Raw genomic sequence first — 23463 nt, forward strand, 5'->3', positions numbered from 1 at the left:
GTCGGTCGCCGCACAATTTCAAACCTCATTGTATTTCCCACTTCATGCATAAAAGATTGAGACTTGTTGAGTTGTTGAGGTGATAAGAAGATACAAATTTGTTTTAATACAATTGAAAGCGATTTTAGAGAAAATGTTTGGTTTTTAGTTAAAATGGTCTCTAAAATTGGTATAACTACTCACTTTGGTCCCTATGATTTATAATCGATATAAATGGTCCATAAAATTGCTCATCGTCAATCATTATGGTCATTTCGTGAAAAATCTCAATTAAATTGCAGATATTTTTGTCAAATCAACCCTTCCACTTGAACTGTTGGTTTCTTCAATTTCCCTGAGATTTTGCACAGAAAACCAAAATAATTGCCGGTTGACAATCACATGGATTACTTTTATTGATTTTAAATCTCAAATGACCATTTTGCTTAAAAAAACCACAATGTTTTTGAATTCTAAAAGTACATGAAGTACTTTTTTAGGGTTTACTTGTGTTTTTACTAAAAACTGTTTTCAAAAATATTTTCACTTAAAACGCTTACAGTTATTTGAAAATCACTTCTAAACGAGTTTTTTTTTTAAATATTTGTGCCACATAGAAGCCACCACAACCATCATTGGCTGGTCAAAAATGCCAATTGGCAACAGCAGGATCTCCTAAAAGATGATCACTTGCAGCAATTGGTACACGTCATGAACCAAGTTTCTCATTTCAAGCAGCGCATCAGCTTGTTTGCTGAACATTTCTCATGGCAGCCAAATTCTCTCATCACTAAAAGTCAAGGCAATTTTGTCACCTACCCTTCAACTTCACAGCAATCAGCAATTGCTTGGAGCTGCACCCCACTTAAATGTTCTCCCATCATCACACACGCTAGTGACTAGGACTGGGAAACATAATAAGATCAAGTTCGAGTCAGTCTAACTAGTGATACAATGAAGCAGTATTGATTTTCATTTGTAAGTTTGAGGTCCCATATTTGATTCACATTAATAGCGAGAATGTTTAATATCTAGTAAGTGGTTGACCCATTGTGTGGCCTAAACCAGCCACTTAAATGCAGAATAATGTTGTATCCAAAGAGTTCTTTTAGCTGCCACCGGCACCCCCCCCCCCCCCCCCCCGCGCGCAATAGACTATCCCCTTTATATGAGTCTTTCATGCAACAAAAATGCTACCTCAAGTCAATTGTATACTATTGTATGGAAGAACAATATGGTTAACTGCTATCCAACTCAATAGTGGTCTCTTTACTTACCAAGAACGAGAATGCAAGTATGAGTATAATTCTCACTCCTGACATCATGAGTTTACTAAAATGCAAGGAATAAAAAGATAACATAATCCCTTATTAACTCATCCGAAAAATAAGTACGCATGCCTTAAAGTACAATTGAAAAATGAGTTCCATCTCATCGAAATAGTCCAGTTCATGCCGAACCAACAAGTGACAACCAAAGCATCCATCCTTCACACTTCTTTTGTACTTAGCCATTTAACTTCCCCCCGCTTGCACCAATGCAAACATTGACTATTTAGAAAGACATCCCTCCCCCGAGGGTTTAACCTCCCCACCACCCCCAAAACTCAAAATCAATGACTTGGCTTCACACAATCCCTCCACTTGGCAGCCTCGAGACGTGTTGCCCCATCATCCGGGCAGCCACAAACCAAACCCCTCATCTTTTCTGCCCTTATTTTTCTGCCCTTTGTTTGTCAAATCAAAACCAACACCCATTACCCACCCCCCCCCACCCTCACCCCCACCCCCACCCCCCTCTTCCCCTCTTTTGACAAAAACACGTGCAAAAAACACTCAAAAGAATCACAAACCAAAACATATTTCCCCTTTCCTTCCTCTCCCACCACTTTGAACACCTTCATACTCCTCTGGCTTCACTACGAGACAAAACCCACCGAGATCTTTCAGTTATATACATCACCCCCCTCTCTCTCTCTCTCTCTAATGGCATCCAACTGCACACACGTCTCCGTCTGAGCCTCACCTCCTCTGTTTTCCTCTCTCTCTCTCTCTCTCTGAAAAAAAAAACAAAATGCATGAACCTTACGCTCGAAGTATCCTCACCCATTAGCGTTACTTGCCCACAAAGCAAATCAAAAACCAAAATCCCAAAAGAAATCCCCCACCTTTCGAATCCCACCTCCTATTTAATCCCACCCATCTCTCTGTTTTTCGTCGCCATTAAAACCCCAGAAAGCTTTGCTGTTTTTGTTTTGGTTATGACAAACGGTTCTCACAGCGGCAATGCGTCCAACACATTCGAGGCATTCTACGAGGGCTGGCTGGTCCGGCAAGAACACTTCCTCGATGAGCTCTTATCGGCCCAGCAGACGATCGACGAGGCCCAAGATGAAGACCTCTGAGATTTGGTGTCTCGGGTTCTCTTCCATTACCAGCAGTATTACAACGAGAAATCGCGACTTGGACAGCGGGATGTTTTACTGGTTTTCTCGCCGACGTGGTATACTTCCTACAAAAGGAGCCTGCTTTGGATCGCCGGGTACAAACCGGGTATCGTATTCCGGCTCGTGACCGAGTCGGTGCCCGATTTGAGCGACCAGCAGCGGGTCAGGATGGCCCGACTGAGGGAGGCGACTCGGGTCGAGGAGCGAGCGCTCAACGACAAGCTCGCCAAGATTCACGAGAGCGTGGCGGCGCCGCCGTTCATGGATGCGGTGAGGCGGTACGGGAGGGCCGGCCACAGGGAGATCGTGAAGGACGACGCGGTGATCAAGTCGCTTAAGTCAGCATTGGAGACCGTGGTGGAAAATGCCAACTTGCTGAGGACGACGATGGGGACGAAGCTGGTGGATTTGCTGAGCTCGGGGCAGGCAGTGAAATTTTTTACGGCGATGATGCAGTTTCAGCTAAAGATTCAGAGTTTGGGGTTAGAGAGGGACGCCGAGAAGCAGCGTGAAATGAGCAGAGGCGGTGGTGGTTGGAGTCCAATTAGTAGTAGGTGGTAGAATTTTGAGCTTGATACTTTGGTGGTAGAATTTTGGCTAATAATTTTGATTATGGATGGTAATGGTAAATTTAATATGATTGCATTTTTCAATGGAGCTTGGATAATGAAAATGGATTTTAATATAATTGATATAAAGGAAAGTTTTGAAATTGGGACACAATAAATTTACATTTGGAACGCACTGAATTGGAAATGATGATGTAATTTGTTTTAGTTACAGAGAAAAATGACACTTTATAAGTTTCGATTAGACATCAAAAATATTACTAAAATGTATGATTTTTGGAATGTATAGTCAACCGAACGAGACTCGCCAGAACTAAAAAAGGTATGATGTTTAGAATGTATGGTCAACACAACGAGACTCAACCAGACTTCTACTTGTACTTTTCTCCTGCTTGGAGTCCAATTAGATCAAATTCCAATCGCTTAAGGAAATGTTACCGGATGATCAAGAGAATGAAACTTGTTTAGACACTTCTAGTCAAACGCTTCTCCCACTTGGAGGCCAATTAGACCAAACTCCAAGCATTTAAGAGCAACTTTTTATCTCATGGACGATAGTTGTTGATTAAAAATGTCTTCGAATCTCATGGGTGCGTAACGGCTCCCTTGGCCTTGAGAGGGGAGAAGACCACATTTTGGAAGGTTACAGTCAAAAGATGTAACTGCTTATGACATTTAGCTACCCATTAAAATCTTATCCTGCAAAACCCAACAGCTTTTGGTGGGAATTTTGCTTTTGCTTCTGTTGTGGTAGGATAATCTGGTCAATACAAACGCCCTTGGCAAGCTTTCCCTTGACCCAACCACGGAGTTCTAGCAATCTTTGGACATAAGGTTTCAAAAGGTTCATTTCCTTTGTCACTCATTTGGACGTAAACTTGTTCGCCCACGGTGTATTGCCGGGGGCGAACAAGCCCAGGTATGGCGTTTTTTTGGCGAATAATTTGGGGGTCTGCTAGGATTATTTATTTGTCTTTTAGAACTATATACCGATACAATGTCTCAAAACAACAATTTATATGGTGTCCTTATTTTTGGTTGTCAATGGATGAATTCAATTCATCCCTTTTGACATCAGACAACCTTGTTCTTAATGAAAGAAACTTGTGGAGGGAGTTGAGATTCAGAGAAGTTACACTACAGACAGCTTCACTGGGTCGATATAGATGGCCTGAAGCTGGCAATGCCAGTGACTTCCCTACCGGTGACCAAGGCGTTGATGTCATACGTGCCTTCGAATGTGTAGATGGGTTCCAAATCACCGAAAGCCTGCAAGGCGACCACAAAATGAATGCATTCAAAAGGTGACAGAAATAACTAAAGTTGTGCACATATAACAAACACCCTTCGCAAAAGAAACAGCCTGTCAATGGCACGTTTAAGATCCAATGCAATCAAATTCCTACACTAAAGGAGTCGATAGCAAATGTTACCTAACCCTTTAACAACAACGGTAGGACAGAGGAATAGGTATACAAGTCAATAAGACACAGCAAATTTAAAATCAATCCTATCATTGCCTTCAAGTCCTAGCTTGAAAATTCATCTAATCAAACCCTCGTAATATGTTTTCCAATCCTTCCAAAGATTCTCAATATAAAATTTTAAATCCACAGATAAGCAGGAAATTACCTTTGCAACAAGAAAATCAGATAAGATTCCATTGCCACCGAGTAATTCCCTCCCTAGAGCAACTGTTTCCCTTGCCCTCAGAGTGATCCATGACTGAAAATTGCACCCATTTAGTATTTTGAATGCATAAGCAATAGGATAACTAAATGCATCAGGATGTCATTTTTTTCTACCCTCCCCATGCTAGCATGACCAAGAGTCATTTTACCTGCCTCATACAGCTTGCAGAGGCGCCAACCTATAAGAACCATAGCTTGAACATTACCAAGCATACGGACAAGTTTCTCTTGGTTGATCTGGAAAGCTGCAAGAGGGGCTCCAAATTGTTTCCTCTCCTTCAGATACCTTTCAAATCCTTATAATTTAGACTTAATACAGAGGAAACTTGAATTACGGTAAATGGAAGATGAGAGAGAGAGAGAGAGAGAGAGAGAGCGCGCGCCGCTTAGGCGTGTTTTTATACCTGCGACACATATCATAGACCCCCATGCATAAACCAATAGGTTGCCAGGCGACCATGACACGCGAAACAGCAAGAGCCTGTATTCAGTAGTTTAAAGCAACATCAAATCAATAAATATTCATGAAGACAACATTATACGTGTCACTCTCACATGTGTGAGAAATGAGAGACCATAGCACATCTGTTTTATATTAGGGCAACAGAATGAAAAACTTTGCTCCATGCTTCGTAGAAAGAAGATTCAGAGTTATAACTTTGGGATAATGTCGTTATAACTTTGGGATAACGTCATCACAGTATCAAGCCTTATCTCTCAAAAGGGGAATAAAGAGCTATTACAAAGACCAATATGAATCTCTAGTCAAGCTTAAACATGTCTTGTTTATTAAACATAAGCTCGAATAAGAAGTAGAATTTATGTCTAAATTACTCTAAAGGGAGAAGATTAAACAAATTGCAATAATGCAGCTTTTCAGCTTACCTTGTTAGTATCCTGAAAAGAATTAACATCAGGTAGCCTTTCCTCATCAGGAACAAATACTTTATTTAAGAGAATATCTCCATTTTGAACAATGCGTAAACCAATTTTATTTTCTATTTTTGTAGCTGTCAGTCCAGGGGCATTCTTCTTTACTATAAATCTGAAATAGAAGGAGAAAAAAAGCATTCAACATGAGAGTGCTGCTACGGAAAACCATCATGCTAAATTTTGGATGCATCTAGGCATCTAAACACCAAAGCAAGGAGAAGCATAATCAGAAACAAATAATCGTAAATTCTGCATAACTTTGAAGCTTGACAAACAAGTTCCGAACACATATTGAGAGGTTGTTCGCATGTTTATGTTTTTACATACCCATTAATTTGATTTGTTGTTGTATTCCTCGCAAAAATAATCAAGACATCGGCAAATGTACTGTTTCCTATCCATCGCTTTTGGCCTTCAAGTACCTAACCTCCTTCCACCTGACGATCCCAACAACACAAGAATACATGATATAGCATGATCGGAGCCATGACACCCAAAAACCAAAAGAGCATGATAATACCATTTAACAGAAATAAAGAAGCAAATGAGAGGGTTGAAATCCTTGACCTTTGTTGCTGTCGCTGTCAAGGCACTCGCGTCACTTCCATAGTTAGGCTCAGTCAAACCCTTTAACATGCAGATGAACAGATTTGAGTATCTTGACATTAGCATAAAAAGATATTAGATACGAATATCATAAAAGAGCATCTTACCCAGCAGGCGACAGTCTTAAATTCAAACAAAGAAGGTAGATATTTCTGCTTTTGAGCCTCCTGTTGGAAATATGCCCTGAAAGTCAATCTTTGGAAGAAACCTTTCAGGACAATGTAATGATGTATATATATGACTCTTATACATCGGAAGTCAAAGATACTAATTAGGACTATCTCAATGAACGAAATATGTCCTAAATGATGAATCCATGGACAATGGATTGATGGAAGAAGTAATCTAATGATGATTAGACTACAGAGACCTTCTTCTCATAACCATTATGTCCAAAAAGGTTCCTGGTCATAGGATTGTCGGAGGGATACTGACAATGCATAGACCGGTACATACTATGTCTGCTTCAAAAGGAAGGATAGAAAGTCTCATCCCATTCGTGTAGTGACACTAAGACAAGTATGTAGGTGCTCATTAAGGGAATGAGTTCACTGAACACAATCGAACGAGAGTACTTGCATGGAGGTCTACTCACATGTCAAGCAAGTAACTCTGAAGGTTGGAATAATGTAAGTAATCCTTTGACCTAAGACATCATAGATGTCTAATGCTTAGGTCCTTGATCTTTGATAATGTCAAACGACATTCCATTGGAGTGTCCACGGCATTGTTGGGGTTAAGGTATCTAAACATGTAGGCATGTGAATGATCAAAAAGGAATCTCTAATCCTCGTTATGAGAGGAAGAATACTCTGAGATATGATTCGGGAATCTTCGGCCGAAGTCTCGAGCGTAATAAAGGAAAACGTTCCTATGCGACTCAATTGAATCATATAAGAAAGCATAATCACATTAGGGGTTTGACATACTATATCCATACCCTAGTGATGTGATTGAGAGTATTGTTTTAGAGAAGGATCGAATTACATTGTAATTCCAACTGAATAGGTTCTCCGAATAAACTTCTACATTAGCTTGGGTAGCCATGATATATGTTTAGATGTCACTCATGGCTCGTGAGTTCTTCTAAGATGATTAAATGTAGTCATCAAAGAAGAAGGAGAATTAAAAGTAAGTTTTAATTCACTAAGTGGATGGATTAAATATAATCAATTGGATTGATGCCAATCACCTCACTGCCTTGCTAATTAGAACCTAAAAGATTGTTCACCAATACACTCTTGTAGTGAGTAACTAATGGATGATGGAAATAATTAATTGGGTTAATTAAGTGTTGTGATTAATTTAGAAAGTCTAAAGAAATCATAAAAGCGATAAAAGATCGTTTTGGGCTTAAAGAAACGTTCGGGTTTAATTAGGCCCATTGGGCCAAAACCCATTGGGCTTTTATTCAAGCATTGGATGACTTGAAATAATTAAAAGCCCAAAGCCCAAACCAAACACATAAGGCCGGCCAAAGAGAGGGAGAGAAAAGGTCAATTGTTGACTTGTTTCTTTATGTAATAAAAGGAACATTATAATGAAAGAAGAAAGGAGGTTTTTCTTAGTGTTCAAAACACAAAAGAGAAAAGAAAATATAACTCTCTCTAACAACAAAGGGCCGGGCACCATAAGGGGATTTAAGCTAATCATTTTATCACCCCTTTGGTTATTCCTTCATCCTTCTCACTACACAAGTGGGTGAGGATCTTTAGAGGTTTTCAATTTTGGAAACTTGAAGAGGACCTAGGAGCACTCATTCTCAACAAAGTGGAGGAGGCAAGGAGGGAGGCTAGGCTCAAGGAGTTCAAGGAGCAAAGAGCTTGGAGGTGGTCAATCCTTGGTCTAAGATCTAGATCAAGAGGTATAAAACTACTCCTAAACTTTGTTCTTCAATAAATTATTTTGATGCATCATAAATAAACCTATGAATCTTGAAGGGGATTTTCATGACTAGAGCTTTGATATTAATTGATGACATGCTTCCGTTGTTTTCGTATATAAATTTTGAATTGTATATGCATGCTAGTCAATAGAAATCCCACATAAATCTCATATTTTCCCTTCACCTCCGACCCACATAATGCTATTCTTCACAGTCCAGAAATGTTACAGCCTTGACTTGTGAACAACATCATTTTTCAGTGAAGGTTTGGTTATTTATAAAACAAAAAGTCAAAAATAAAATTATCCAAATTCTAACCAATAGTAAGCATCGCTGCTGAGGAATGAACCAAGAAGAAAGTAGAACAACTTCCATCAACTCTAGCAATTTCAGCTATAGCAAAAGCATTTGCCGTAATAGAAAGACCAGGACACCCATAACCCTGATAGAAAGAAGGCCACAAGCGAAATTACCAACCCATCCAACAAATTATCGAACCCAAGATTTAAAAATAACTTATTAAGTTATGTATTAAGCACCTTGATTGTCCCACCAGCAATGCGCAATGCACCAAGCTTTGGAATAATTTGAAATGGAAACTCTGCCTTCTCACAATACTGAAAAAACAAGTTCGCAGATCAATCTCATTGTTTACGAATGTATATTAAATAATTAAATATTGACTGTTTTAGCCTTAATATGAAATGCAGAAATGGTTAGAGTAAAAAGGATACCTCTGCCATAATTGGAGCCACGTCTTTCTCCATACACTCTCTTACTCTCAACCTAATAGCCTGCTCCTCAGGTGTCAATAGATCATCAATCTGGTAGTAATCCGAAGCTGTAAATTTTTAAGGCCAAGAGATAAGAATATGGAAGTTAATTACTGAAGTTGCCCGTTTCTTCAAATTACAAATCAAAATCACAACAACTAAAGAGGTGCACGAGCAATGTACTAAATATTCACAAGGAAACAAAGTAAACAAACCAGAATGCAAAAAGTGAGACAAGATGAAACGCAAATCCGAAAAATTCGAATCAATAGTCTGGATTCACATAAGTTACATAACAACAAGAAATCCTGAACTGTTTTACAAAAGACAATTTCTCCATAGACACACAAACAAGTTTATCTATACGATATCTATTATATAATGATGGTCAATGTTCTTACTGCAGGGAGGAAAAGTAGAAGCCGGCGTTGCTTGCGGAAAAACAACTGAAACATCCAATGCAGGGGAATTGAAGTAATTCGTCATCTCATTATTCTTAACATCATCTGCAGGACATCAGCAAAACAATAGCAATCGTTAAACCGAGTCGAAAATTAGAAATCAGAGCCACATACTTAGCTTATAACAATTGCAGAATACCCAAATCAACAACCAGAGGCTTCAAGTTCAAACCAAGAGCTTAATTCCAAATGCTAACTCAAGAATTAACCCACAAAATAGCAAATCGAAATTTCAGTATAATTTCCATCAAGTTGTGATCTTTCCAAGTTCTAAGAGATCCCATATGACTGTAATTTGTGAAAAAATAGAATTGTTCAACCCATCATTTCTGATTGTTAAAATTCATAAAATAAAAACTAAAAAAAATTGAACTAAAACCCAATAAAAAATAATCAAATAGTTGAATATTTTACCCTGATACGGCGGAACTGTCATGGTGGTGAGGAGGAAAATTGGGAGCTCAGAGGTCGAACTGTTCTTTGGAGAAGGAGGAGGGAATTATTTTGGATAGCGATGAAGTTCGAAAGATAATACGTAATGGTTGTGGCGGATCAGCAATGAAATGGAGAACAAAATATGTACACTAAATTAGCAAATCGAACGGGCTCACTAATTAATGAGCACGTTTATTAATGATTAACTTTTATGTTATTTAGTTAATAAAATTTAGTCTTCTTAACATTATTCATTTTTTCATTCTACATTCGTATTAGTTATACCACGTGTCACTGTATGAGTGGATGGAAGTTTTATTGTTTTAAGCTACTAATTTTAGCACAAGTGTCCCGTTATTTGTATAATTACACGTGATGTACTATCTTGTACTTCGGACATACTAAAAAATCTCTTAATGAGATGAGACAGACGTGTAGATGCAAAACTCCAAGCAAAGACTACTCATTTGAATTGAAAGTTTTTTAAAATGACTTAATGTCTTTTAAATAAAATGTTTATCAGTTTTAAAAGTACTTAGTACATCAAGCAATAAACACTAATAATACCTTCTTATAAGAAACACTTTAAGTATTTTTTTCATAATTTACTAGTATTTTTACAAAAATTAATTTCATAAATATTTTCAATTATTCTAAAATACGTTTCAAATGAACAAACCTTATATTTTCTACTTTTTGTTTTTATATTATCCTTATTTGTTTTTCAGAGAAATTGGTCGTTATAGAATTGTTGCTGAAATAGCATAAGCAGTTGATTGACGGGTACGGTTGGTCCATTTTAGTTTTTCCTATTTTTGGTCCGTTAGGTCTATTGGGCTTGTAGTATATTCCTTTTACCCATTGTGCCTGTACTATTATTGCTAATCATTTTTTAAGGTTTTTATTATTATTATTATTATTATTATTATTATTATTATTTTATCTAAATGGTTTCTGAGATTGACACACCTCTTCGCTTTGATTCCTAAGATTTGAAATCGATAAAAGTGGTTTATGAGATTGTCCACCATCAATCATTTTGGTCATTTCATGAAAAATCTCCATTAAATAAGGATAACATGATAAAAATACCCTCAATTCTTGACAAATCATTTTGGCCCATTATTTATTAACTTGAGAGTATTTTTTTCATTTTAGTCCTTATTTAACATCATTTTCACAAAATGACCAAAATGATTGATGGTGGGCAAACTCAGAGACTGCTTTTATCGATTTTAAATCTCAAATACCAAAATGAAAAGTTATGCTAGTTTCAAAGACTATTTTAGCTAAAAAGTCTTTTTTGAATGTGCATTACAAACTTTTTCTTCTTATTTTCTTTTTGAGATCTATTATTGGCACTTTAAAATTTAATTCTCCACTTTTGTAAGAGTATTTATCTTTCTAAATAAAATTTTTAAAGTGCATAATTAGATCTTTAGAGTGTCAATAATAAATATCTTATTTTTAAAAGTTATTCTCATTAAAAGCTATTTACGTATGTATGTTAAAAATATAATTGTAGGAATAAGGAGAGATTTATTTTTTAGGAGTCCAATAATGTCCCGAATGATTAGTACCTCGACATAACCCACTACCACCCCTACTTCAAAGTAAGCTCTAGAAGTGGGCATAATAACCCATCAATTGGTGATTCGAACAAGGTGGCCGATTTGGTTCAGTTCGGTTTTCTTTATAAAATTTGCTCTAATGAGAATAAGTTGTTGATACATGACGAGTTATGTTTTGTAGACATAAGTGTAACCACTTTGAGTAAAATAAATGTGCTCTTTGTATGCAATCGAGTGTTTTCTTGCAGATCAAATTAAATTACAATTGAACGTAAAAAATTGCTTGTATAAAAAGAAAAAAAGAAGATACTGCTAATGCTTTCAGTGACGCTTTCGGTGATGTCTACTTTCGTCTACTCCATTTGTAATGGATGCGTGTCAACCAAATGATGCAAAATGCAAGCAAACATGCCCAAAACGACTCCGTTTTGCCTTCGCTTCCAACGAAGGGATTGCCGACTGCGTACCGAATATGAAATAATCGCGACCGCAGAGGATACAACCCCCATAAACAACGGCTAAGCACCTTTTTATTTATTTTTTTCATTTAATTTCAATTTTTGTCGTTGACTGATTCGAAATTTTTACAGCTCTTAAGAGTAGGAACGCCATCGGTATGATCACTGAAACAAACATAGAAAGTCTCCTCCGCTAGTCCAATCCAGCTGCTTTTGCAGAAAGCCAAAGATTTCAGCTGCAAATTCGAATTCGCAATGTTCGCCAAGCGGCTTTTGCAGAAAGCGATAAACAACTCTCAGGTAAAATCGTATTCCCAAGCAATCGATCGCCGCCACTTTTTTCTTTTTTTTGTTTTTTGAATTTTTCAGTTTAGCTTCGTAATTTGCGTTTTTTGGTTAAAATTCCATTTCTTTTTTGTTGGGTTGGATTAAAGTCCGATGCTTTATCTTGTTAGTATCCTGGAAAATTGGATATTGCATCAATGGATTATTTTTTATGATTTTTTTTTATTCATTTCTGTGTAGTTTTATGCTCGAATACTTGGATTATATAAATTTGGAGCCTCTTGGTATCGACATTTGGCCTGATACTTGCCCATTTTTTTTAATTGGGATTTTGTATTGGAAATTGTTGGCTTCAGCATAATTTGCCACGCGGGAGTTTGACGGCGGAAGACTTGGACCTGCGAGTTGCAGTTCACTATGGCATCCCATCCACGGCGTCCATTCTTTCTTTCGACCCGATTCAGCGCCTTTTGGCCATTGGAACATTGTGAGTTGCACCTACTTTCTTCTTTCTTCTTTTTTGTTTATGCTGTTTTCGGTGTGTGAGTTGATCGAAAACCAATCTACTTAGCATTGCGCACTGTCGTGTGGTTAATGAGGTATCTTGCTACTAAGCATTGCTGTTCCACATTTCTCGGAATTGCTATTCGTTTCTGTGGTACCAAAACGTTTGAATGGCAAAATACACATGTATATTTGGTGAAGCATGCTTGTAGATATTGCAATGAAGGCATGAGATTACGTACATCTATTTTGAGATATGATATCCCTGCATCACACAAATCACATTGTTGTTTTGATTTTTATTTGTTTGGTAGGGATGGGAGGATTAAAGTAATCGGTGGTGATGGTATTGAAGGACTCTTTATATCCCCGAAGCAACTGCCTTACAAATACATTGAGGTTTCTGTGTGCACCATTCATTCCCCTTGCTTAGTTACAAGGATAAAATATCAATAGTAAAGTGTTTAGGGTGAAACATTTTTTTTGAATGATATATAACTTTTATGGTAAAACAATTTTTTTCTTAATCACAAACACATCCTTGAATATTATACTCTTGTCTTATTAGTTATTGGGTCAGCAAACTAATTCTTCATACTGTATTTTGGCAGTTTCTACAAAACCAGGGTTATTTGGTGAGCATCTTGAATGATAATGATATTCAGGTATGGGCTCTTTATCAAGTCTGCAATTTCCTTTGCATGTGTCCAACTCAACTCCATCCGTGTGACACATGATGACTCAATTAAACTTCTGCATCATATGCATCTTCTTTCGGTTATATTTAGGCAATTATCAACATTGATGTGTTTATAATGTTAAGTATTCGGCATTTGGCATTAATGGTCACTTTTGGATTCAATAATTTAACCATCATAACAAAAATACACTCTATGAACACCTGAATAAGGGTGAATATCATAAGGAGGGAATACAGATGGATAGAAGCAGATAATAGTAGACTGTTGACTTGGAAATTGCTGTTCATAATTCAGTGCCAGAATTTAAATTCTATGAAGTGCTTAAACATGAAACTATCTTTTATTTAAATTTTAAACAAGTGATCAATTACTTCTCAATTTTGGCAGGTTTGGAATCTCGAGAGCAGGTCCCTAGTTTATTGTCTAGAATGGGAAACAAATATAACCGCTTTTTCTGTAATCCATGGCTCCAGTTTAATGTACACTACTTTCTGAAAAAAATTGTTACAACTATTTTCAGGCAGCCACTGATTGGCTGGAGAGGCTCGGTTCATAAATTGTTTGCTGTATTAAAACTTGCAGGTATGTTGGCGATGAGTATGCTCTAGTGGCTGTGGTGAAGTATGATGCAGAGGAGGGAAAATTATTGCAATTGCCATATCATATTTCTGCAAATTCTTTAAGTGGTAATATATGCAGAATAGTTTCTGCAGTTTGCTGATTGATAACTGTAGCTTACAATTTTATCATTTCTTTGCTTCTATAGTGTATGATTTTCCTAGTTAATGTTGCAATTCTCGTCGCAGACGAAGCTAAATATATAGATATAAGAGCTTCATCCATAGACGAGGGTATTTTTTTTCAAAATAGAACGTTTCCCCAACATTGATGTGATCAGATATATTTCATGTGAACCTCATTTTACCGGAGGATCCTATAATATTGTTAATGTTGTTGATGCTATTTATATCTATGATTTGTGCCACAAAATTGTCTCTCTCTTTTCTGTTAGATCTGTTCTGAGAAGGCTTGGGCCTTGGTTTCAGAAGTTGTAGGGTACAATTTGAAAGATAGTTCTGATATTTATATCTTCCATGAAGAATTATATGATTAAATTTCTTTTCATGGTGACATCAACATCAATATAATTTAATTATGGAATGTGTAATTTTTATTTGCTTATGTAATAACCTAATGCAACCGGTCTTTTTCTCTATTCTACAGAAGCTGCTGAGTTTCCATTTCCAACTGACCAACCTATAGTTGGAATTCTTCCCCAACCCTATTCGTCTGGAAATAGGCAAGTTATAAACTTGAAGTTTCTCACTTTTCATATCTGCTTTTAGTGTGGAACAAGAATGGTCCTAATTTATTATTGTTTTCTTGTCCCTTCCAGTATTATAACTTTGCGGGAATTGTTAATATTATCAGTTAATCATCTCTAACCCATGATTACTTGTACTTTGATATTCTTTCATTTCTTCGATTTGGGATCACCCACATGTATTGATTGAAATTTAGCAGCTAAAAGACTACATTTTTTTTGTTTTGGTAAAGGCTAAAAGACTACTTTCTTTTTCTCTTAGAGTGGCTCAACATGAAGTAATAAATTACCCACAATTACTCTCACCAATAAAGAGTAGAGTGTCATATTTTCACCATAAGGAGAACACAAATTTAACTTTCCCTATAGTCATGAAGGATGCCACAAAACTTGGACATGGTGGAAGATTAGATAAGACGGCTCAGTTAGGAGTTTGGACTGATGGCACTATAAATGAGGGGTATATCACTTTGGCTCCATGCCGTACTTGAGTCTCTAAATAAAGTCCATTGCCATCCCGTTAATGAATCCAATTGTTTACTCCATTTAGTGTGTTATGTTTCTGTTTTTCTGATAGCATGAGATTTTTTATTGAGGTTACATTGTCTTGTTCAAGGCTAAGTAAAAATGATCAGGAACAGTATAGTTTATGTATTAAGTTCACTGAATATGAAGGTTTTTCTATTGGCAGAGTATTGATCGCTTATCAAAACGGTGTGGTTGTTCTTTGGGATGTATCTGAAGCTAAAATAGTTTATATTGGAGGTGGTAAGGATCTCCAACTAAAAGAAGGAATTGTTAAATCTACAAATGAAATCGATGTGGATTGTCCAGAAGATACATTGGAACATCAACTGGGGGACAAAGAGATAAGTGCTCTTTGTTGGGCATCTTTGAATGGGTCCATTCTGGCTGTGGGATACATAGATGGAGACATTTTATTCTGGAACACATCATCTCCTCCTTCCGTCAAGGGTCAAAAAGCATTATCGCCATCTAATAATGTTGTGAAGTTACGATTATCATCAGCTGAAAGGAGACTTCCTGTCATAGTTTTACAGTGGTCCACATATTATAAATCCCATAATGGTTGTGATGGCCAACTATTTATCTATGGTGGCGACGAAATCGGATCAGAAGAAGTTTTGACGGTGTGCTGTCTGTTTGTAGTTGTTTGACATTTTATTTATTCTTTTAGTTGGATAGCAGTAGTTACTGAAAAGTTCCATGGCTTTTTCGGAAAAATGGTTAATATTTATCAAAATTAGTTCACTTTTTGAAAACAGTATAACAGGCTCAGAAATAGTAAGGACTTCATTTTAAAGAGATAAAAGGGATCCCTGTTTTAAAACAGTATAACGTGGCTAGAAACAATGCACTTTTTGTACAACAATTGAATTGGTGTTTTTCTTGTTTATTTACTGCCACAAGATAGGAGCTGACAAAATTCTCCATGTTTCAGGTTTTAACTCTTGAATGGTCACCTGGAATGGGGAATTTAAGATGTGTTGGTCGTACAGACCTTACCCTTACTGGCTCTTTTGCAGACATGATTTTGTTACCAAGTTCTGGGACAACTGGGGGTAATCACAAGGCTGATGTTTTTGTATTAACCAACCCTGGGCAACTGCATCTATATGATTATGCTACCCTCTCTGCCTTAATGTCCCAGAAAGAAAGGAATCCATCTGTATCTGCTTTGGAGTTTCCGGTGGTGATACCTACAACTAATCCAACAATGACTGTTGCCAAACTTATTAGGGTACCCACTGGGGAGAACTTATTAAAAGCTATATCAGAGGTATTGTACTTCATCCATGTATGAGTGGATATATCTTATATTTTTCCCGTTTCTATATTGGAGGTATTGGATGTTTATTTTATACATGAGTCGCTCATACGTCTTTGCTTTATTGTTTCTACATCACATAATTATTTATTTTTCGTATATCGTAGATGTCCTCAATTGGGAACCTTGGCTCAGCACAAACCCAATCAGCTGGTGCAAGATGGCCCTTGACTGGGGGTGTTCCCAGTCAACTGTCTATTTCTGAGAATAACGGTATTGAGAGACTGTACCTAGCAGGATATTCAGATGGATCTGTTCGGATATGGAATGCCACATATCCACTTTTATCTTGTATCTGCCTTGTAGAAAGCGAGGTTAGAGTTCATCACTTAAACCTTATAAACTCTGTCTTTGTAAGGGAGACGTGCATCGTGTGATACCTTACAACTGGCAGGTGCATGGTATAGAAGTTGCTGGTTCAAGTGCTCCCGTAACACGACTGGATTTCTGTGCCTTCACTTTAAATCTGGCTGTTGGCAATGAATGTGGTCTGGTCAGATATCTTTCTCTATTGGATACCATTTTTCACTTCTAACTTTTACTGTGCTGATCGTCTTTATGCTGGTGTGTATAGGTTCGAATTTATAACGTGAAAGGCTGTTCAGATGGGGTAAAGTTCATCTTTGTCACAGAAACCAAATATGAAGGTAGGTTTTTCAAGTGTCAATCTCCTTGACTTTATAAAAAGGTTGCTGTCTTTCTTCCTTATACAATCCATCAGATGCAAAATCATCAGATCGTACTGTTGAATTTATTGTGAGTAGTTTTTCTGGAACATTTGTTTATGAAGCTAACAATTTTATGAACTTTTTTATCAGTTCACGAATCGCCTCAAGCAAAAGGACCGCGATGCAGAGCTGTATTTAGTCTGACGGATTCCCCAGTTCAATCACTTCAGTTTGTAAAGCATGGAGGTAAACTTGCTGTGGGATTTGAGTGTGGTCATGTAAGTATTACTTTTCTATATCTGAATTTATAACACGTGTTCATTGTTTTCAATAGTTTGAATATTGACCCATAATTTTAAGCTGTTATATTTAGAAGGACTTATCAATTTAATGCATCCATTTCAGGTCGCGATGCTGGATGCAAGTTCTTTTTCTGTATTGTTCTTTATAAAAGATGCATCTTTCTCTAGCTCCCCAGTCATTTCAATGATTTGGAAGGAACTTACAAATTCTCAAGGCCTCCTGAAGAGCCCAAGGGTCTCCGGAACAAAGTCGACAGTTAGTCCTGTAGAAGAAGTAATATTCATCTTAACGAAGGATGCAAATATACATGTAATTGATGGAAACACCGGTAACCTGATCATCCCTCAGTCATGGCACTTTAAAAAGGAGTCAATTGCAATTTCAATGTATGTTATAGGCAAGTACAGATATCATCCAGCGGATATAAAATACTTATAGTTTTCTTTTTCACTTAATAGTTAGAGAATTCTAAGCATTTCTTTCTGGTACTCCAGATGGCAGATTATCTGCCTCTAAAGTGTCCGATGATAATCCACCTACAGAGGCTGCCAAGGATTCTTCAGCCAAAAATGAGCCTGTGCCAGGAAGTCTTTCAGTTGTTATAAATTCACCTGACACTGACCATGACGACTATTCAGAAAATACATACTCTGAAGAGAGATTGTTGAATTCATTCATTTTGCTTTGTTGTGTGGATTCACTGCACTTGTACTCGACAAAATCTGTGATTCAGGTGTCTCTTGCCTTCTTTACTTTTTTTTTTTTTGCTATTTCATTTATTCCGAAAGTATGCTGAGACGGTTTCCTCTTGTTAGGGAAACAATAAACCCATCCGAAAAAAGAAACATACAAGACCTTGCATTTGGACTGCAACTTTTAAGAAAGTTGAAAAGGTTTCAGGATTGGTTTTGCTGTTTCAGACTGGAGAAATTGAGATCAGGTAAAGTTTCTCTTCCATTCTTTTCCCCAATCTATCAATGTTTCTAGTGTGGATTGAAAAATGTAAAGATAGCATATCAAGCTACCACTACTGCTTGTTTATTGATTGACGCTGTAGATATATGTGCATTATTGATTGTCTGATGGGTTGTTCATACCTGTTCGTGGGCAGATCTATTCCTGATTTAGAATTGGTGAAAGAAAGCTCCTTGCTGTCAATTCTAAGGTGGAATTGCAAGGCAAACATGGATAAAACGATGAGTTCCGATGATGCACATATTACGCTGGTATTGTTGCCTTGAATTTATCAAGAATGTTGGATTTGCACTTAATCTCATGAAAGATAGCATGTTAAATCATTAATGTAAGACTCTATGCTGTGAATTTTTATAGGCAAATGGGTATGAATTGGCATTCATCTCTATGTTAGCTATTGAGAATGATTTCAGGTACTTTTTATATTCATTTACCTAGAGCGCTGTGAGGGGAATATGATAGTTGAGCATTACGGATTGGTCATGAACTTTCTGTTAGATAATTTCAGAATTTTTTGATCTGTTTGTAGGATTCCAGAGTCTTTGCCCTGTCTCCATGATACAGTTGTTGCAGCTGCTGCAGACGCTGCACTCAGTGTCTCTGTGAATCTGAATAAAAAACAGGTTTGTGGAAAAACAAAATGTAGTTGCATTAGGTTTAAGTTTTGGCGTAGAAGGGATTATTTTTCACTAATAATGTGTCATTTGGAAACAGGGTACTGCATCTGGGATTTTAGGTGGTATTGTCAAGGGCTTTAAGGGAGGAAAAATGGTCCAGAGTGGAGATCCTGCAGCAGTTCCTAAATCAACTTTCGATCGTTTAGAGGGCACCTTTTCAAAGTCCCAACTGTCAGAACCCTCCCCGCCTGTAGACCATCAAGAAGTTGTGGAGCTTAATATAGGTTTTGTGCTATCCTATCTCCACGTATTCGTCCTTTCTGCATCTTTCTCCTTGTTGATTGTTAACTCAGTTTATGATTTTAATATAGATGACATTGAAATAGATGAACCTCTATGTTTAGCATCTACTTTGTCACCACATGATGTCAAAGACAAAAAGAGAGGTAAACCTTTTGTAATATTCAACCTGTGTTTTTATTTTTCTGTAAAAAATAGTAAATGCAATAACAGTGTCATTTAATTGTTGTGCTGTAGAAGGGGAATCAGAAAGGGAAAAGTTATTTGAAGGTGGTACTGGCGATACAAAGCCCAGAGTTAGAACGGCCGAAGAAATTAGAGCTAAATATAGAAAGGCTGAGGTATATTCACATGATGATGATAGTTTGGGTGATAGAGAACTTACTCTATAAATTAATTGTCTTCTCTGATCTGGTAAGAACTCATTTCAGGGTGCTTCATCTGCGGCTTCTCAAGCACGAAATAAGCTCATGGAGAGGCAGGAAAAACTTGAGGTAGGATATCTACTATGTTAGTTCACAGAAGAGTTTTCTCGATTTGCTTTATAAAAAGAAGATATCAATGAACTTCTATGAAATGGTTTCACGGGATTCAGTCAATTGAAGGAGCTTACTGCTGCTCATTTTATCTTTTGTTAAGTGAGGAATGTTGTGAAAAAGTCATTGGAGGGTTTACAAACTATTACCTTTGGTATATACTATTTGCTTGTAAACTAATTCTAGCAGAAACCTCACAAACTAATTTTTCTTTATTTCTTTGCGTTTCTTTTTGTGGGTCCAAAAACGAGTTCATATGTTTATTGATAAAAGATTGCTATCACGATCCAAGCCAATTACGTGAACAATATTTCATTTCTAATCTAAGTTTGTTCTTCTAGGTTGCATACCTTCAACTAGCAAATGTTTAAATGACTCTTAAACTTACTAGTATCCTTTTCTCTGTCTAATCCCCGAATTAAACTTTTATCAGAAAATCAACCGGCGTACTGAAGATCTGCAGAATGGGGCTGAAGACTTCGCATCACTGGCAAACGAGCTTGTGAAGACATTGGAAAGTCGAAAATGGTGGCAAATTTGAAAAAAGAGGTTCAGCTTTATGACATTAGATTTGAATATCCCTGTCCTGGTATGAGAATCCTTCTGCAATACCCGAAAGGCGAAGTCATTCAGTTAAGAAAGCCACCTGCAGTGTGATCAGGGAGATATCCAAGAGGTCGTTCTTGTTCTACAATGTATAGAATTGCCACCTCATGTCATTGTAATCCTTGATACAAAGTAATTTATTTTGCTAGGCTTGAGAAACATCGCCGGACGCATTTTTCTTTACGTTCATAATTGTACCAAAATATTAAGAAGAAAAATAAAATGTTATGAACTGTGGTTATTCATTAGTGTGGCAATTCATGCATGTTAATATCTTATGGAAAGCATACAAACAGCACGGCAAGCTTGCGTCCATATCAAGCAAAAAATCAGGTAAATGTCGATCATGTAGAGATAAAAACGTCACCTACCAAAAGGCACTAAGGCCAGACCCCTCCTCCAAGCTTCTTTCCGACGAGATCCCTCAACTCAGTTTCACTGGGGAACCTCTGCTCCTTCAGCTTTGAGAAGACCTATGTCCGACAAGATTCAAAACGATGAGCAGCTAGCAGAGACAGAAATGGAGAAATGGAGAAATTTCGACATTTAACTCGATCAAGAAGAATAGGGTAGAGTTATACCAATTCACCATTACAATACACTTCAAACGCTCCTGTGCTTTGGAGGAAGGATTGGATGAAGTTTCCCAAAAGCCAAGTGCTTGCCATACTTCCAAACCTATTTGCTTGCAGGGTCTGGTACCAAGGAGGTGGTGTCGTTATCCCCAGCCTCGAGAAAACATGTTTTCCGGCCATTATAGTCCCGATAATTCCTACTTGAACAACCGGTATCAGTTTGCTCAGCAGGCGTCCTTGGAAGGGGAGGGTGGTGGTTTGCCAGTATTACATCGATCCCGGGAAATGATGTTACCAGCATGTTTTTCAATGTTATTGCAGTTCCTCTGCCACAGGACATGTAAAGCACATGTAGGTTTAAGAATCCAAACATAAGATTATCTAACTCGGAACTGGGATAAGGATCTTAAATACATGATTAAATTTGAGAACTGTTATTAACACCCCAAAACAATTGCCATGCACTTTTCCGAGAGCAATTTCTCCTTATATTTTTACGAAAGAGGAGAGCATGATCACGTTAAACAAAGCATTTTAAAAAACAATTTATAATCAAAGAGATTGGGAACATGTCATATAGAAAATGATGTACAGGAACCTGTAAGAACAAGATGTACAGAAATCAATATTGATGGTGCTTCCAATGCCAAGCTCCCCCAAAGCCATTAGATTTCTGCAGTTGAACAAACAAATGAGAATTTCAGCATATAACGATCATCTATCACTGTATATAATGAATAGTCCAACTATCGAACAAACGTTCGCTCTCTATGTTATCAATACATTTTAAACAATATCAATACAATATCTATGGGTGTAAAAGAACAGACGTCTCGCACAAAGAGTTTTTGTGTAACGCATGCATGTAAACATTGGAAATGAATAGTCGGACCTGGTGGGTGGGGAATTTGAGGGGCTCTTGGAGAAGCTGTTCTAGCTGGGGGTCTGCTTGGTGAGGATCATCGGCATCAAGAAGAGGATAATGAGTGGTAGTTTTGGGAGGTTTGGGCGTGAAAAGGTTAAAAATATCAGTGCAGAACAGGAAGATCGATAACCCTACCAGAACTAACAGAGCTCGATCCATTGGAGAAGAAGTGATCATCTTTTAATGGCGGATATAGTTGATTTTTATGACTTACAAAAATGTGAAACTAATTAGTTCCAAGGCCTAGGATTTACACGTGCCTTGTATCAGAAGCATGCAGATTTGTAGGATCTTCTTATCCATGCTGAGACCAACAAGGGTTTTGGGCCAATCAAATGCATGAGTGAACAGAAAAGTTTCGTAAGTTTCTTTATCCTTTCTAGTTTGCTAGAATAGTGTACTCTTCTTTTTACACGAGTTGAATTATTTAACGATACTAATTTAGTGTAGATTATAACTTGTATTAAAAAAATAGTAGAACAGAAGGCATGGAGGGGATACATGGATGCTTATAGCTATAAATTTTGAACTGTGATTTCACCTCACAACCCTCATTGCTTCACAAGGGCGCCGATATTGTGATACTCGGGTTCATATGTATGAGAATGGAGATACATGAATGCTCAATAAGGAATCTATTATTTCTAAATGAGATGAGAGTGAAAACCGCTTCAATACTTGTTAAAGTCATCACTTAATGTTTGAGACCTAATGGATGTCCAATTAGTAGGAATTTTTTCAAAAGTTGGAACCGATTTGGAGTTACCCTTTAAAGTTAGATAGTTATCCTGTACTTGATCCAAAAAAACATATTGTTATAGTTAAAGAGAGGGAAGAGTTCAAAACTATTATATTAATTTTAGGGAAGTGTGAGTTTCGAAAATAATAGGAAGCATCGTTGGTAATTTTTTTGGTCGAAAAGCATCATTGGTACGATGTAACATATCTTGCACAATTACGAAAAGAACATGACTAGCGTGCGATAATTTTATTTGTATTATGTCCCGAGAATAAAAGAATGTCAAATATGAGTGTTTTATGATTAACATTTGAAAAAATTTGTACCCAAAATCTTTTCAGTAAGAAAAAAAAAATATATAGTCAAAGTCGAGGCAGAAAAAATGAATTTTTTTTAACAATTTGGCCTAGAAGAATTGAGATAAATACCAAATTTTGGGTTGAGTGTCAATTTGTAGAAGTAAACCAGTCCCAATATACTTAAACGGTAATTAAGAGACTAATTTACTTGAAAGTTTTTTTTTTTTTCTTTAGTGTCAATTTGTACAAGTAAATCAGTCCCAACATACTTAAACGGTAATTAAAAGACTGATTTACTTGGACGGTTTTTTTTTTAAAAAATAATTATTTGCACGGCGGGTGAGTTTAGTAGTTAAATGCATATCAATAATATGAACCATACAATTCTCATGGGCTGCTTTTCATTTCCATCTTATTCAAATCATGTGTGACAGCCCACCAATCAAACTC

At 37.0% G+C, this 23463-nt stretch overlaps 3 protein-coding genes and 1 pseudogene across 12 annotated transcripts; 2 read left to right on the forward strand and 2 right to left on the reverse strand.

Annotated features, from left to right (window-relative positions):
- Positions 1-2239: 2239 nt before the first annotated feature.
- On the forward strand, positions 2240-2986 carry LOC125476860 (protein ZW2-like). Its single transcript, XM_048583426.1, has 2 exons — positions 2240-2305; positions 2417-2986. Exons 1-2 carry the CDS (start codon positions 2240-2242, stop codon positions 2984-2986), a joined length of 636 nt encoding a protein of 211 aa, XP_048439383.1.
- Positions 2987-3962: 976 nt separating this feature from the next.
- Positions 3963-9945, reverse strand: LOC103930535 (acyl-coenzyme A oxidase 4, peroxisomal). Its single transcript, XM_048583565.1, is given in 14 exon segments — positions 3963-4263; positions 4627-4719; positions 4839-4971; positions 5090-5166; positions 5571-5730; positions 5946-6055; positions 6186-6245; positions 6332-6388; positions 8294-8310; positions 8428-8551; positions 8649-8726; positions 8844-8950; positions 9284-9388; positions 9758-9945. Coding segments are annotated over 14 exon segments (1263 nt in total). The 5' UTR covers positions 9780-9945; the 3' UTR covers positions 3963-4143.
- Positions 9946-11740: 1795 nt separating this feature from the next.
- On the forward strand, positions 11741-20720 carry LOC103930534. Of its 10 annotated transcripts, XM_048583568.1 has the most exons (25): positions 11932-12107; positions 12333-12401; positions 12517-12579; positions 12911-12995; positions 13208-13261; positions 13685-13776; positions 13880-13983; positions 14522-14597; positions 15313-15772; positions 16084-16422; positions 16578-16784; positions 16865-16963; positions 17045-17117; positions 17289-17416; positions 17544-17838; positions 17936-18174; positions 18257-18381; positions 18553-18667; positions 18774-18829; positions 18946-19039; positions 19131-19317; positions 19405-19479; positions 19571-19674; positions 19765-19827; positions 20303-20720. In XM_048583568.1, exons 2-25 carry the CDS (start codon positions 12337-12339, stop codon positions 20408-20410), a joined length of 3306 nt encoding a protein of 1101 aa, XP_048439525.1. In that variant the 5' UTR covers positions 11932-12107; positions 12333-12336; the 3' UTR covers positions 20411-20720. The 10 variants fall into 10 exon arrangements, 9 of the variants coding, with proteins under 9 accessions (XP_048439523.1, XP_048439524.1, XP_048439526.1 ...); XM_048583566.1 differs by lacking the exon at positions 12333-12401 and having other exon boundaries at positions 11904-12107; positions 12449-12579; XM_048583567.1 differs by lacking the exon at positions 12333-12401 and having other exon boundaries at positions 11904-12107; positions 12449-12579; positions 13223-13261.
- Positions 20721-20805: 85 nt separating this feature from the next.
- LOC103930541 lies at positions 20806-22290 on the reverse strand (annotated as a pseudogene).
- Positions 22291-23463: the final 1173 nt, after the last annotated feature.

The sequence above is a fragment of a genome, unplaced genomic scaffold (genome assembly GCF_019419815.1).
Source record: "Pyrus x bretschneideri cultivar Hongxiangsu unplaced genomic scaffold, Pyrus_bretschneideri_v1 Contig2, whole genome shotgun sequence".
Classification (NCBI taxonomy): Eukaryota; Viridiplantae; Streptophyta; class Magnoliopsida; order Rosales; family Rosaceae; genus Pyrus; species Pyrus x bretschneideri.